This window comes from Sycon ciliatum, chromosome 1 (genome assembly GCF_964019385.1).
Source record: "Sycon ciliatum chromosome 1, ocSycCili1.1, whole genome shotgun sequence".
NCBI classification, from domain to species: Eukaryota; Metazoa; Porifera; class Calcarea; order Leucosolenida; family Sycettidae; genus Sycon; species Sycon ciliatum.
In genome coordinates, this window is record NC_088643.1 from 77,609,351 (window position 1) to 77,621,735 (window position 12,385).

The 12,385-nt window shown below is 47.9% G+C and overlaps 2 protein-coding genes across 2 annotated transcripts; both read right to left on the reverse strand.

Annotated features, from left to right (window-relative positions):
* Positions 1 to 515: 515 nt before the first annotated feature.
* Positions 516 to 3,683, reverse strand: LOC135805602 (peptidase M20 domain-containing protein 2-like). The gene is made up of 2 exons (XM_065319665.1): positions 3,171 to 3,683; positions 516 to 2,566 (listed from the first exon to the last, which is right to left on the reverse strand). Exons 1-2 carry the CDS (start codon positions 3,472 to 3,474, stop codon positions 1,668 to 1,670), a joined length of 1,203 nt encoding a protein of 400 aa, XP_065175737.1. The 5' UTR covers positions 3,475 to 3,683; the 3' UTR covers positions 516 to 1,667.
* Positions 3,684 to 5,317: 1,634 nt separating this feature from the next.
* Positions 5,318 to 11,406, reverse strand: LOC135805603 (peptidase M20 domain-containing protein 2-like). Its single transcript, XM_065319666.1, has 2 exons — positions 10,940 to 11,406; positions 5,318 to 6,725 (listed from the first exon to the last, which is right to left on the reverse strand). Exons 1-2 carry the CDS (start codon positions 11,238 to 11,240, stop codon positions 5,818 to 5,820), a joined length of 1,209 nt encoding a protein of 402 aa, XP_065175738.1. The 5' UTR covers positions 11,241 to 11,406; the 3' UTR covers positions 5,318 to 5,817.
* Between the last annotated feature and the right edge of the window lie 979 nt (positions 11,407 to 12,385).

The following is a 12,385-nucleotide window of genomic DNA, read 5'->3' on the forward strand; positions in this document are numbered from 1 at the left end:
TCTGAACCGTATGGGTGTTAGACCCGGTTCTGACCCTCTCTAGTCTAAGACAACTCCCCTAGAAACAATAGAGAGGGTCACAGCCGGGTCTAACAACCTATGTGGTTCAGATGGTCGCAACCGACCGGGGCTCTACCAACCGTGGATGGTTGTAGAAAGGTCACTGTTTCCTTTCCGAACACGGTGTCCTCCACCTTGTTACATGCTGTCAACCAACAACATGACTTGTAGCTCCCGGGGCTACCCCGGTACACGGTACATACAGCCATGATCATGCATGAGCGGTTTTCAGCGGCTCCGCCCTAATCTGTACGAGAAGTCCATCGAACCTTCCACTTGACAAAACTGCAAGAAAGCACCGCTCCCTGCTCAATAGTAAACAGCAATTCCCGTGTGCTTCGGATGCCGGGCAGTCGTGGGTCAGTCAAGTGTCAAGTCTGGTCGGAGGGAAAAGCACGAGCTCCAGTGGAGGAGCAAACAACTTCCTTCTCCATACAGCTGCTCAAGAAAAGGAGCCGGACTGATCAACTGACTCATTCCTTTTGACTGATAGAGTGATGCCCAGGCGGGGCGAGAGAAAGCATGATAATGAACGTAAAAATGTGAACAAAAACTGATTGCAGCCAATAAATAACAGAGCGGAAAGCAGTTTTTTGGACAAAAAAATTAAAATAATCCATGAATAGAACTGGTTTGTCTTCTGTGGGTTTATCTGTGCAGCACAGCACAAAAGAAGAGGCCGGAATAACCCGGAAGCGGTAAATAATTTTAAGAAAAATAAATCAAATTACAACTCGCACACCCGCATCTCCTAGGCTACACACGGTTCTTCAATTCTTCGAAAGCAAGCCTAAAACCCAGGCCCGCAGAGTGCTCAGACAGTCAAGTCAGTGAGAAAAGCACAAAAAAACTATTAAAAAAATTCACACTCCGCCCTATACTTAGTTAGACAGAGCTTTACGCATTCGTAGGAGAGCCACTGGGCCACCCTCAACTCAAGGACCAAAGCATAACACCTAAAAAATAGTAGCTACGGGTGTTGATAGCAAAAATCAAACTTTTACAATGGCGTCCGAAGCAGACATGTGTGTGTGTGTGTGTGTGTGTGTGTGTGTGTGTGTGTGTGTGTGTGTGTGTGTGTGTGTGTGTGTGTGTGCTTGTGTGCGCTCGCGCACGCCCGAGCATGCGTGATTGGTTCATATCAAGATAGGGAGTACAAGACCCAGAGTACCAAATACAGACACTGAGTCAGGACAGGGATACAGCGCCATAGCATCACATTGCCATGCCACAGCCTAGGGCTTGAGAGCCGTTCATGAATTTCAATTTTTTATGACCTAAGGCATGATTGGGTGGAACACTTTGAAATTATCTGATATGGAAGACACATTAGCAAAGAGAAAAATTGCCAAAGTTCTTTTTTCTAGTAGTGGAAGCAGTCACCTGCCCCTGATATCCAGCTCTATTCCTATTCAAAATATACTTCAATGGAAATTTAACCGATGGCAGTTGTTCACAATCACAACCACTATCGGCTTTGCAAAGTGCGCATGCTTGGCTGAGGTTGCTTACCGGCTGGCAAAACGCAAGCTTGGCTGAGGTTGCTCGCTGGCTGGCAAAACAAAAGCTTGGCCGAGGTTGACCACAAGTCGGCTACACAGCAATTTCTAAACGCACATACTTGCCACCTGCTGTTTGAAACTCTCCTTTACCCGTTTGCGGAAGTCACCGTCAGTTAGTACATCCCACCCGACAGCAGCCATTGCTTTCGACACACAACGCGTAGCCGTGTGTGCCTCTGGCTTGTTTGCCGCTCCTGTGAACTGCCGTGTGTGCACGTGAACATATGATCCAACGCTAAATGCCGGCTGAAAGGCAGGAACCACATAGGACACGTTGCCAATGTCCGAGGACGCTACGAAACGGTCATCTTCTAAGGCTGGATTGGCCGGGCCAAACGACAGCCAGTGCGTGCAATACCGTTCAATCAGTGGTCTATTCGTCAGCAGGTTGGAGTAGTACGCAGCTCGATCTTCGGCTTGATACTTGATTTCAATATCACAGCCAGTGGATAGCGCCGCAGCCTTCATAACTGCAGTAACCTTCTCCTTTAAAACTCCCACCTCCTTATCAGTCGGGCATCTCACATAAAACTTCATTGTCGTTCTCTCCGGAATGATGTTTGGCTTCGTGCCTCCCTCCGTGATAATTGCGTGCACGCGCCAGTCCGGATGTAGCTGCTGCCGGAGCATAGACAGAGAAGTGTACGCATTGACGGCAGCGTCCAGTGCGTTGACGCCTGCCCAGGGTGCTGCCGCGGCGTGAGCGGCACGACCCGTGAACACTGCCGATCCGTGATTGGTTGAGAGCATCCCCGGAGCCAGCATGTTCATAGCGCCCGGATGTGCCATGAGGCAAATGTCGACCTCTTCAAACGCACCGGCGTCGACAAGGACGACCTTTCCACCGCCGCCTTCCTCGGCCGGCGTTCCAAAGACAGTAACAGTCCCAGGCACGCTTGTGTTTGCCTGCAGCATGGCTTTCAATCCCAAACCAGCCGCAGCACCTGCACAACACATACAGTGAGATGATCAGTGAGATGATCAGTGAGACGATGATGAATAGACAATGGAGATTGAGCCGGTAAAATGACACGCCATTGGGAGATAACATGGATGATAGGATCACTATCTGAGGTTTGGCCCAAGGGGGGGGGGGGGGAGGGGGGAGGAGTGGGGAGGGAGGGGGGGGGGGGGGGAGAGGGAGGGGAGGGTTAAGGCACTTAGTATAAAAAGTCTTTGCCGTACCTTGGCAAGTACATGATAGTTACTAGAGCCAGGGCTTCACTGTACACGTAGATCTACTTGTATTCATGAATGGAAATGGCAGTACATGTATTCTGCTGAAGCTCCCTGGCTGCCCTGGGCCCCAGTATAACTACTTCAAAAAAGAAGTACTACTCATTAGTTTGGTAAAGGGAGTTAGTTTCTTTTACTCTCAGTCTGACTTTGCATGCACTTTGATGCTAAGATGAGACCTAACAAGGAAAGCTGGCTGTCCTGAGATTGCGTGGTAGCGGGCTTATGTACAGATATCTGTATGTAGCGAGAACAAAGGACAAAAAAACAAGAATAGACTACATGTAGCACTAGTACATTAGCTAAGCTCACCTGATTCAGCGATAAGGTTGTGTCCACAGGCATGTCCTATGTCTGGAAGAGCGTCGTACTCGCAGATCAGACCAATATTCGCACCACCGCTGCCCTGTCGGAACACAGCCTTGAACGCTGTATCCACTTTGTACTTGCGCTCCACTTCAAAACCATTCTTCTCCAAGAACTCGGTCAACGTGTCATGGGCAAACTTCTCTTCATAGCAAAGTTCTGGATGGGACCAAATCTTGCCGCTTAGTTCTTGTAGCGAATCAGCTTTGTCTTCCACCGCCTTGCTGATGATATCGACAGGTCGCGACATTGTGGACCGTCTTGGAAGATTCCTTAGAAATAAATAAAAATCACCTATGCAACTGTTCTACTACCGGCTTTACTGTCAGTACTGAGCGAATGTCAACACAACTCAAACGACGAAGTCAAAGCAATCCTGAATGTACATGATGTACCTGTCGATGTGTTTGTGCTGCATGGCCTGGTGCAGCTTGCAGCTAGGGCATTGGATTTTGGGAACCCTGTGTAGTTCTTTCACAGCTGCACAAGTGTCCACCCTCCACGGTAGCTAAGTAATGTAGTAATGATGTTATTGCAGTCATGTAGGTAGATCTCTACATGCATAAATCTACCCACTGTCGACATGTCCTTGATTGGTTTGACACCATGATTGAAAGGTGAGCGCGACCGCCGACGAGCAGCAGGCCAGAGCAAAAGAGCCACTACGACTTGGACTTGTTGGAGTCGCAGGTCTACTCTGTACCTGTCTTTGTACAGTCATGTAGTGGTACTAGTAGTAGTTGGCAATACACTGCCATATTACAATTATTGACAATTTGACAGCCACAACTAAAAGTAGATACATGACATACTAGTACCGGTACACAAGTATTAGTTGGAGGACATACTGCACAGTATTGAGAACAGGGTTCCTGCAACGAATATTCTATTTCACAAACGAACGAATACTCATCCATAACGAATATTCTCTCAAAATGCTGAATTATTTCTAAGGGTGAAACAATTATTTTTAACAAAATGCACTATGACTCACAGGAGTAGCGGACATGACTCCACTACACTAGACATCTACTTGATCCAGAACAACTAGTGGACTAGCCAAACTCTTTCTATAGAATATTCGATTCATTTACAAAAAAAATCGATTTTACGAACGAATAACGAATATTCTCTCAAAATGCTGAATTATTTCTTGAGTAGGCTGAGGAAGATTGTGCCTGAAAAGCACCACTTATATTTATTACAACTGCTCTCCAGGCCAAACCATCACCAGGGATACAAACTTACAGAGACGCTTTGTTTCCAGCGCGACAAACACCTCGTGAAGCTCCAGGTAGCAGCGTGACGGTCAGAGTCGCTCATGGAGTTGTGCTATTCGTATTGTTGTCCCTCACGCGGACGTGCGACTAGTTGTTGGAGGTGACAGCGTTGCGAATAGCTATTGGCTCTCAACGTCTGTTTAGCACAACTCCATGAGCGACTCTGACTCACGCTGCTACCTGGAGCTTCACGAGGTGTTTGTCGCGCTGGAAACAAAGCGTTTCTGTAAGTTGTATCCCTGGTGATGGTTTGGCCTGGAGTGCGGTATAATTATAAGTGGTGCTTTTCAGGCACAATCTTCCTCAGCCTACTCAAGCTCAACTGACGAGGGGTGAATTCCCCGAAACACTGTGTATTGAGCAGAGAGTGGTGCTTTCTTGCAGGTTTGCCGAGTGGAAGGTGCGAAGTGCTCCTCGTGTGCTCCGGATGGCAGTCGTGAGTCAGTCAAGTGTCAAGTTCGGCAAGAAGCGTGTGTTTCTAGTTGGAACAATCAACTAACTTCATGACTAGTATTACCGCCGAAGTCTAAGTGAATATTCTAAAGGGGAAAATATTCCTTCCATCGGGTTCCTAACGAATATCAATCGAATATTCGAATATTCCTTGCAGCCCTAGTTCCTGACACAGTTTGTTCTGGCTTAGTGACATGCTGTCATTGAACAGTGTTCCTGACTGAACAGGAACACTCAGTCTTCTGATTCTGAACACAGTTTGTCCTCCCACTTGTGACATGCTGTCATCGTCATACATGGTACCCTATTCTAATTTTTTTATCAGTGGCTTGTTCACGTTGACATCACCATGATCACCACTTGAAGCAAGCTTGGTTAGCCTTCGCATAAGTCATATGCAGCCATATGCGATACATACAAACAGCTGATCAGCAGCTTACAAGGACATGATCAGACGCACAAATTAGTTCAAACAGTTGACACAATTGATAAGATAGCATACACGGAAAAGAAAATTCCAGAAAAAAAGAGATCAAATACGTCTACGTACGTAGAACACAAATCATGATCCTGTACCTGCATCCTGTACCTGCCCATCGGGGTCTCTAGGTAAACACTTAAACAGTGAAGTTAGTGTCAAATAACGTTCTGCATGAATCAATGTGCTGGTAAAAGTGGGTCTGCTCTTTCAACTAGATGCAGATTCAGTATCAAGATTATAAGCCAACCCCATCAGCATAGAAAAACTAGAAGGGAGTAGAGGAATAATTACATGGGCCGCAACAGGCAGAACTGTCAAAAAATCCAACCGTACCTCTGTACTCACGGTTGGTCGTATTGTCACAAGCACTGGGGACGTTTTAATACGCATTCTCAGCGCGCTGAGCTTGAAAGGATTCCTTCACTTTCCGCAGGAAATCCTCGTCAGTCAGTACATCCCAGCCCACACTAGCAATAGCCTTGGCGGCGCAGCGAGCCGCGGCGTGCGCTTGCGGCTCCATGGCCGCAGTGGTGAATTCCCGCGAGTGTATATTGACGTCCGACGCACTGATTCTGAACGTTGGGTGTATGGACGGAACCACTTGCGATATGTTTCCCATATCTGTGGACGCCCAGACGCGGTCTGGGACGATGTCACCGTACTGGGGTCCAAAACCACTCCAGTGCATTTGATAGCGTGTCAGCAGCTCAGTATTGTGGATGAGATTGGCGTAGTGCGAGACATGGCCATCGGGACAACTATACTCAAGGTTGAGCTCACAGCCAGTTGACACAGCAGCTGATTTCATTATGGCCGTTACCTTGTCCTTGAGGGGTGCGAGATCGCGATCGCTCGTAGCACGCACCGTGAACGCAAGCGCGCTCCGCTCGGGGATAATGTTCGGCTTGACGCCACCCTCGGTGATGACGGCGTGCATCCTGCAGTCGGGCTTGGTCTGCTGCCGGAGCATGGACATGGACGTGTAGGCAGCCACAGCGGCATCCAGCGCGTTGACGCCTTCCCAGGGCGCAGCGGCGGCGTGGGCGGCGCGCCCCGTGTACACCGCCGAGCCAGTGGTGTTGGCCATCACGCCGGGCGCCATCATGTTCTGCGCGTCGGGATGCGCCATCATGGCCACGTCCGCGCCGTGTAGGGCACCGGCGTCGATCAGTTTCACCTTTCCGCCACCGCCGTTCTCCTCCGCTGGCGTGCCCAGGACGGTGACGGTACCGCTCACCGCAGGGTTGGCTAGCAGTGCTGCTTTCAGGCCCAGTCCGGCCGCCACGCCTGTGCCACACCACATAACACATGAGACATGTACGCACAGTGTAAACATCAGACTTAACTCTACACTAGCCGCCCATCTAGCACTTCACAACAACAAATGGCCATGCAGACACGAAGATGATAAGCAGGGGCGTACGCAGGGTTCTTCAGACGGGGGCTACATCGGCATGCATGTAACCATGCGGCGCGTAGATATCACGGTATCGGTACTCTACGCGTATGGACGTGCAGTGCGAGATGAGAACATTGGGGGGGGGGGGGGGGGGGGGGGTCGTCCGCACCCCTCGAACCCCCCCCCCCCCCTGGGTACGCCCCTGATAAGCAAATTGTATGACTACCGTAGTGGTTTTATCTCCACTCCCAGCCAAGTCCTGAGGCTCAGGCTATTATTGCGCTTCTCCCATTAGTTCACTCATCGTGATGATACTGAATTTCATCTTGCAGCCATCCACTGTAACCCGTGTCATACTGAGAGCCCTGGAAACCCCCAGCACATGAGTGGCATCATGAACTTGGCTCGATCAGCATTGCTTGGGACTGCAATAGATGAACGTGGGTGGTTTAGTAATAGTTAAAAGCGCACAGTACCAGGAAAATCATTATGCTACTCGGGTTAAAACTGTTAAACACCAAGGGTATATACCCCCGAGTGCGCAGCTCCTATGTACAGTGCAGTAGCCACAGGATTTCAAGTTGATGTCATTTTAATGATGCAATGTTCCTTGTACATGATTTCTAACGTACCGTATTTTCCGGACAATATAGTAAAGTTCGCGCGTTCGCGTTACAACTGGCTATACAATTTCGTTGAGAAACACACCAGCTTAGGAAGTTTCACTCGTGCCAGGCCACCACCCATTGTGATACCAGGGTGGCAAATGCAGCGCCTAACGCCCTTGTCGGGCATTGGTTCCAAAGCAATTCACCAAACAAAGTCGGTGTGCGGCTTATGCTACGATGGTCAAATCAATGATGATACACATACACATGGTGATACACATACACATGGTGATACACATACACATGATGATACACATACACATGATGATACACATACACATGGTGATACACATACACATGATGATACACATACACATGATGATACACATACACATGATGATACACATACACATGGTGATACACATACACATGATGATACACATACACATGGTGATACACATACACATGATGATACACATACACATGGTGATACACATACACATGATGATACACATACACATGGTGATACACATACACATGGTGATACACATACACATGATGATACACATACACATGATGATACACATACACATGGTGATACACATACACATGATGATACACATACACATGGTGATACACATACACATGATGATACACATACACATGGTGATACACATACACATGGTGATACACATACACATGGTGATACACATACACATGGTGATACACATACACATGGTGATACACATACACATGGTGATACACATACACATGGTGATACACATACACATGGTGATACACATACACATGGTGATACACATACACATGGTGATACACATACACATGGTGATACACATACACATGGTGATACACATACACATGGTGATACACAGGCATTCTGCATTTCGTGACAAAAAAATCTAGGTGTGGCTTACTGTAATTTCACAAATTTTCGGTACTTTCGGTGCATCTGTTTCATACCTAAAATTTCAATACACCGAACAAACACTTAACACACATAATCCAATAGGGAACTGCTTCTCTGTACCGAAAATTTCTGTTCACCTAGCCTGGCCTTTTGTCCTCATACCGAAAATATTGAGCACCAAAAATTTCTGAAATTAGAGTATACTCCAGTGCGGCTTATACTCCGTAAAAATACAGCATGTCCAAAGGTGTGATGCATCATACCAAGAGTACATACCCCCCCCCCCCCCCAAAGTGTGCAACGCCTGAGTCTAGCTCTGCATAGGGTCTGGGTCGAGCGTAATCGGATCTTTTCGTCATAATACCGTACAGATCTGAGGGGACCCGGTACCCGGGGAGTCGCGGGGACTCTCGGATCAAAAACAACCGTGCCCTGCCTCGAGACTGGCCTTTCGCTGGTGTGGAGCGTACGCATGACTTCAGAAGATCCAACTACGCTCGACCAAGACCCTACGCAGAGCTGGATCAGGCGTTGCACAGGCTGCACTGGGGGTATGTACTCTTGATCACACGCGTCTGCTCCCACAAGTCGGTAAAAGATCGGACGCCGGAATTTCCACACTAATCGACGTCAATATCCGAAGGTACATGTACATGTGCAGTGCACATTGCATTAGAACAGGTAGACGGAGACCAACTTGAAATTCGGTCGGAACAGCACGAATACTGGAGTTGCACGTCATTGGACGCTGTGCACTATAGCGATTGCATAGAGCACAGATCCAAGTGGCTGAATCCATAACATCCTGTCCACACATGCTCGTGTTTCCTATGCTCATTGATTATGGCTGGTGGTGAAAGGAGAGAGGGGGTCGGGGGGGGGGGGGGGGTGTAAACACCTCTGTCCTCATTATGAGCATGCATTGTACAGTGAAACAGCTGTCCAAGACTCGGACCGCTCAAGGGACCTTCAAAATGTGGTCTCTGTTAGCAGGTGGTCGCCTAATCCAGGGTCAATCGACTGAAAATAGCACCCCTTGGTCCTGGTTGCAGTGGTCTTCTAGGTAGGGCTCAAACAGTTAGTCCGATTAACCGGTTTAACCCTTTAAGAGCCGCCCCATACTTGAATGCAAAACTTCAAAAGATTGTAACTCAGTTCAATCTCGCTCAAATCCAGTGATCGAAATATCCAGGGCGAAGAGAAAACTCTCACCTGTCGGGAGAAACAATCCGCGAAGCGCTGCGAGCAACGGTTCCTGAGATAAATCACTCGTAAGTTGAGCCGCTATCGCGGCAATTTCAAAAGCGCGCAGTGCGACTTTAGTATTGAGAATTTTGAGACTTTTCGTCACGCTGGTTTACTTGAATTTGCACGGGTTTCACTGTTGATATTGTCAAGAGTACACAGCGAAAAAATTGGAACTCCACGATCGAGTAAAATGAAATATCTGGAGCGGGACGCAATTGGACGCATTTGGGGCATTTTTCGTACTGTCGCTGCGATCTAGCGCTGGATAGACGGTGTGCTGGCTATCATGATCAACCTCATTCTCTTCCTCTTGCGGAGACCTTTCCAGGAAGCCCTAGATTGTGAGGATTGAGTGAGTAGAACTGAAGCTATGATCCAAGGAACACGAAAAAATGCAGAATTTTGAAAAATACCTGTGGCTCTTAAAGGGTTTGAAAAGATAAAGGTTAACCGTTTGTGTAAAGGTAACGCGGGTACTTTTTCGAGTTTTCGAAGTACGCATTTTTACCGAGTTTTGGCAGTTTTGTAACCTATCGTGTATGTGCACATGCATACATGAACACTACATAGTACCATCCGTGACAATTTGAATCAATTATTCATGCCGTCTTTAATGCTTCTGGTCTGTGAATAGGCGTGAATGAGCATGGCAACATGTGCATATATTAGTAGTAAGTCTGCACGGTACATTTTCGAAAAAAGAATATTGTACAATACTGTTGAAACTAGCTAGCGCCGACTGCCGCAGCGTATAGGTTATAACCGATAAACGGACCATTAGCGTAACAGTTAACCGTTAAGGTGAAAACCGTAGCCGTTTGAGCCCTACTTCTAGGACAGGTGGTCGCCTTATCCGAGTGGCCGCCTTATCCGAGTGGTCGCCTTATCCGAGTGGTCGCCTTATCCGAGTGGTCGCCTTATCCGAGTGGTCGCCTTATCCGAGTGGTCGCCTTATCCGAGTGGTCCCCTTATCCGAGTGGTCGCCTCGACACGTTTTACTGTAGTTGTTTTCGTGCAGGACGCAAATTCGCAATTGTACAATGTATGGCTTGCAGGGCAACATGAGGTGTGGTGAAAAATCTCCTCACATGATTCCGGACATGCTGGTTGTCTGAACTAATACTAGTAATACCATAGTCGACAGGTGAGCTGAGCATTGCATGCACGCTACAGTACACAGTACAGGCTCGTTTCCGGAGTCCGAGCCACGTAGGAGACATCACGGTCATCAACACATGTCTGTCATCATATTTATATTTATATTTAATTTATATTATATCTCCTAATCCTATCCTGATTATTTTTTACACTGTCTTACCGACTTCTGCTATCAAGTTGTGGCCACAGGCATGTCCAATCTCTGGCAGCGCGTCATACTCGCAAATCACCACCACATGCGGTGAACCTTGGCCCTGCTTGTAGACGGCACGGAACGCCGTGTCCAGCTTGTATCGCCTGCTGACCGTAAAGCCATTTCGCTCCAGGAACTCCGTCAGCGCATCGTGCGCGAAGATTTCCTCGTACTTCGTCTCAGGGCATAGCCACAACTTTCTACTCAGCTCAAGAAGTGGATCGGCTTCTTTTTCTATTTCCTGGCCAATTATGTTCGACACAGCCATACCTAACTTCCTAAGACTAATACAGATCTGCAGAGTCGCTTCTCTCTTCTCCTTTTTCAGCTGTCGTTGGCTAGACACGGTGCAGTCTCGGGGACGACATCGATCATGTCGATATCATGACACAGTTTTTGCAGTTGCGAAAAGACTCCCCTCGGACTGACTCATACAGTCATAGTGTCATACATGTAGATCTACAATGACTAGTCTATGGCCCTATGCCATGGCATGGGACCTTGATCAATAATAATAATTATAAGACCCTTTGCACAAATAACGGTCACGTGATCCGAGACGGGGCATCCTCTTCGATTTTTGTGCAGAGTATCAGTTGTTGAGCATGGTGGAACACTGTATTTTTCCATTTTGGAGATGGAGGGGAGAGTGTCGAGTGGTTTGCCATCGATGGCTGTGGAACCCATGGACGAACTGTCAAATGAAGATCGGTTGTGTAAGGAACTGAACAGTTTTCTGCTGAATGAGGGTGCGTATCTGTCTGGAAAATGAAGGAGTTGTTGGAGCGGTAAGTTTTCCGCATTGAGTGGGTATTTTGGATTGCTGTAGATTGAAATTTATTATTATTTTCTCTACCTTCTCTCCTCTGTCGATGTAGAGAACACTTCTCTATGCAGAACCCTGATGCTCCTAGATCTAAGAAGGGCACCACTTCCTCGAGTGTACCTTCATCATGCCCAACATTTCATGCGTCCCAGTGGATGAGTGATGAACCTCTGTTTCCCAGAGTGAGTGTCACACCATGCTTGCTCGTCTCCAACGCAGGGGCAAGTCACCGACGACAGTGAAGAGGGAGCTGATGGAGTAGCACTAGTGAACAAGCCCGTGGATAGTGTCCATGAGTTTTACTTTGGTGGCTATGTGCATAATGTGAAAGTCTGTCATATCGTGCACACAGCCACAGCTCGAACTCAGATGACTTTCTCCGCACACCTGAGCGATGAGGCCGCGTCTCTCTCCACTTCAACAACAGCAGCTCGAGCAGCGCCAGCAAGCAGTCGATCTTCCAATAGCGAAGACAGGGATGGGTCATGCCTTTTTCTCAAGCTCCAGAGTCTCTTGGCAGGGCGTTCCATATCTTCGCAAAAGCAAGGATGAAAGTCGTCATGGACAAAGTGTTCCGAGCACAACAC

Excerpts from the sequence above, each read along its gene's own strand:
- LOC135805602 (XM_065319665.1), bottom strand. The coding sequence starts at position 3,474 with ATGTCGCGACCTGTCGATATCATCAGCAAGGCGGTGGAAGACAAAGCT. Across the intron at positions 2,567-3,170 it reads CAACCTTATCGCTGAATCAG|GTGCTGCGGCTGGTTTGGGA; the intron begins GTGAGCTTAGCT and ends TGTGTTGTGCAG.
- LOC135805603 (XM_065319666.1), bottom strand. The coding sequence starts at position 11,240 with ATGGCTGTGTCGAACATAATTGGCCAGGAAATAGAAAAAGAAGCCGAT. Across the intron at positions 6,726-10,939 it reads CAACTTGATAGCAGAAGTCG|GCGTGGCGGCCGGACTGGGC; the intron begins GTAAGACAGTGT and ends GGTGTGGCACAG.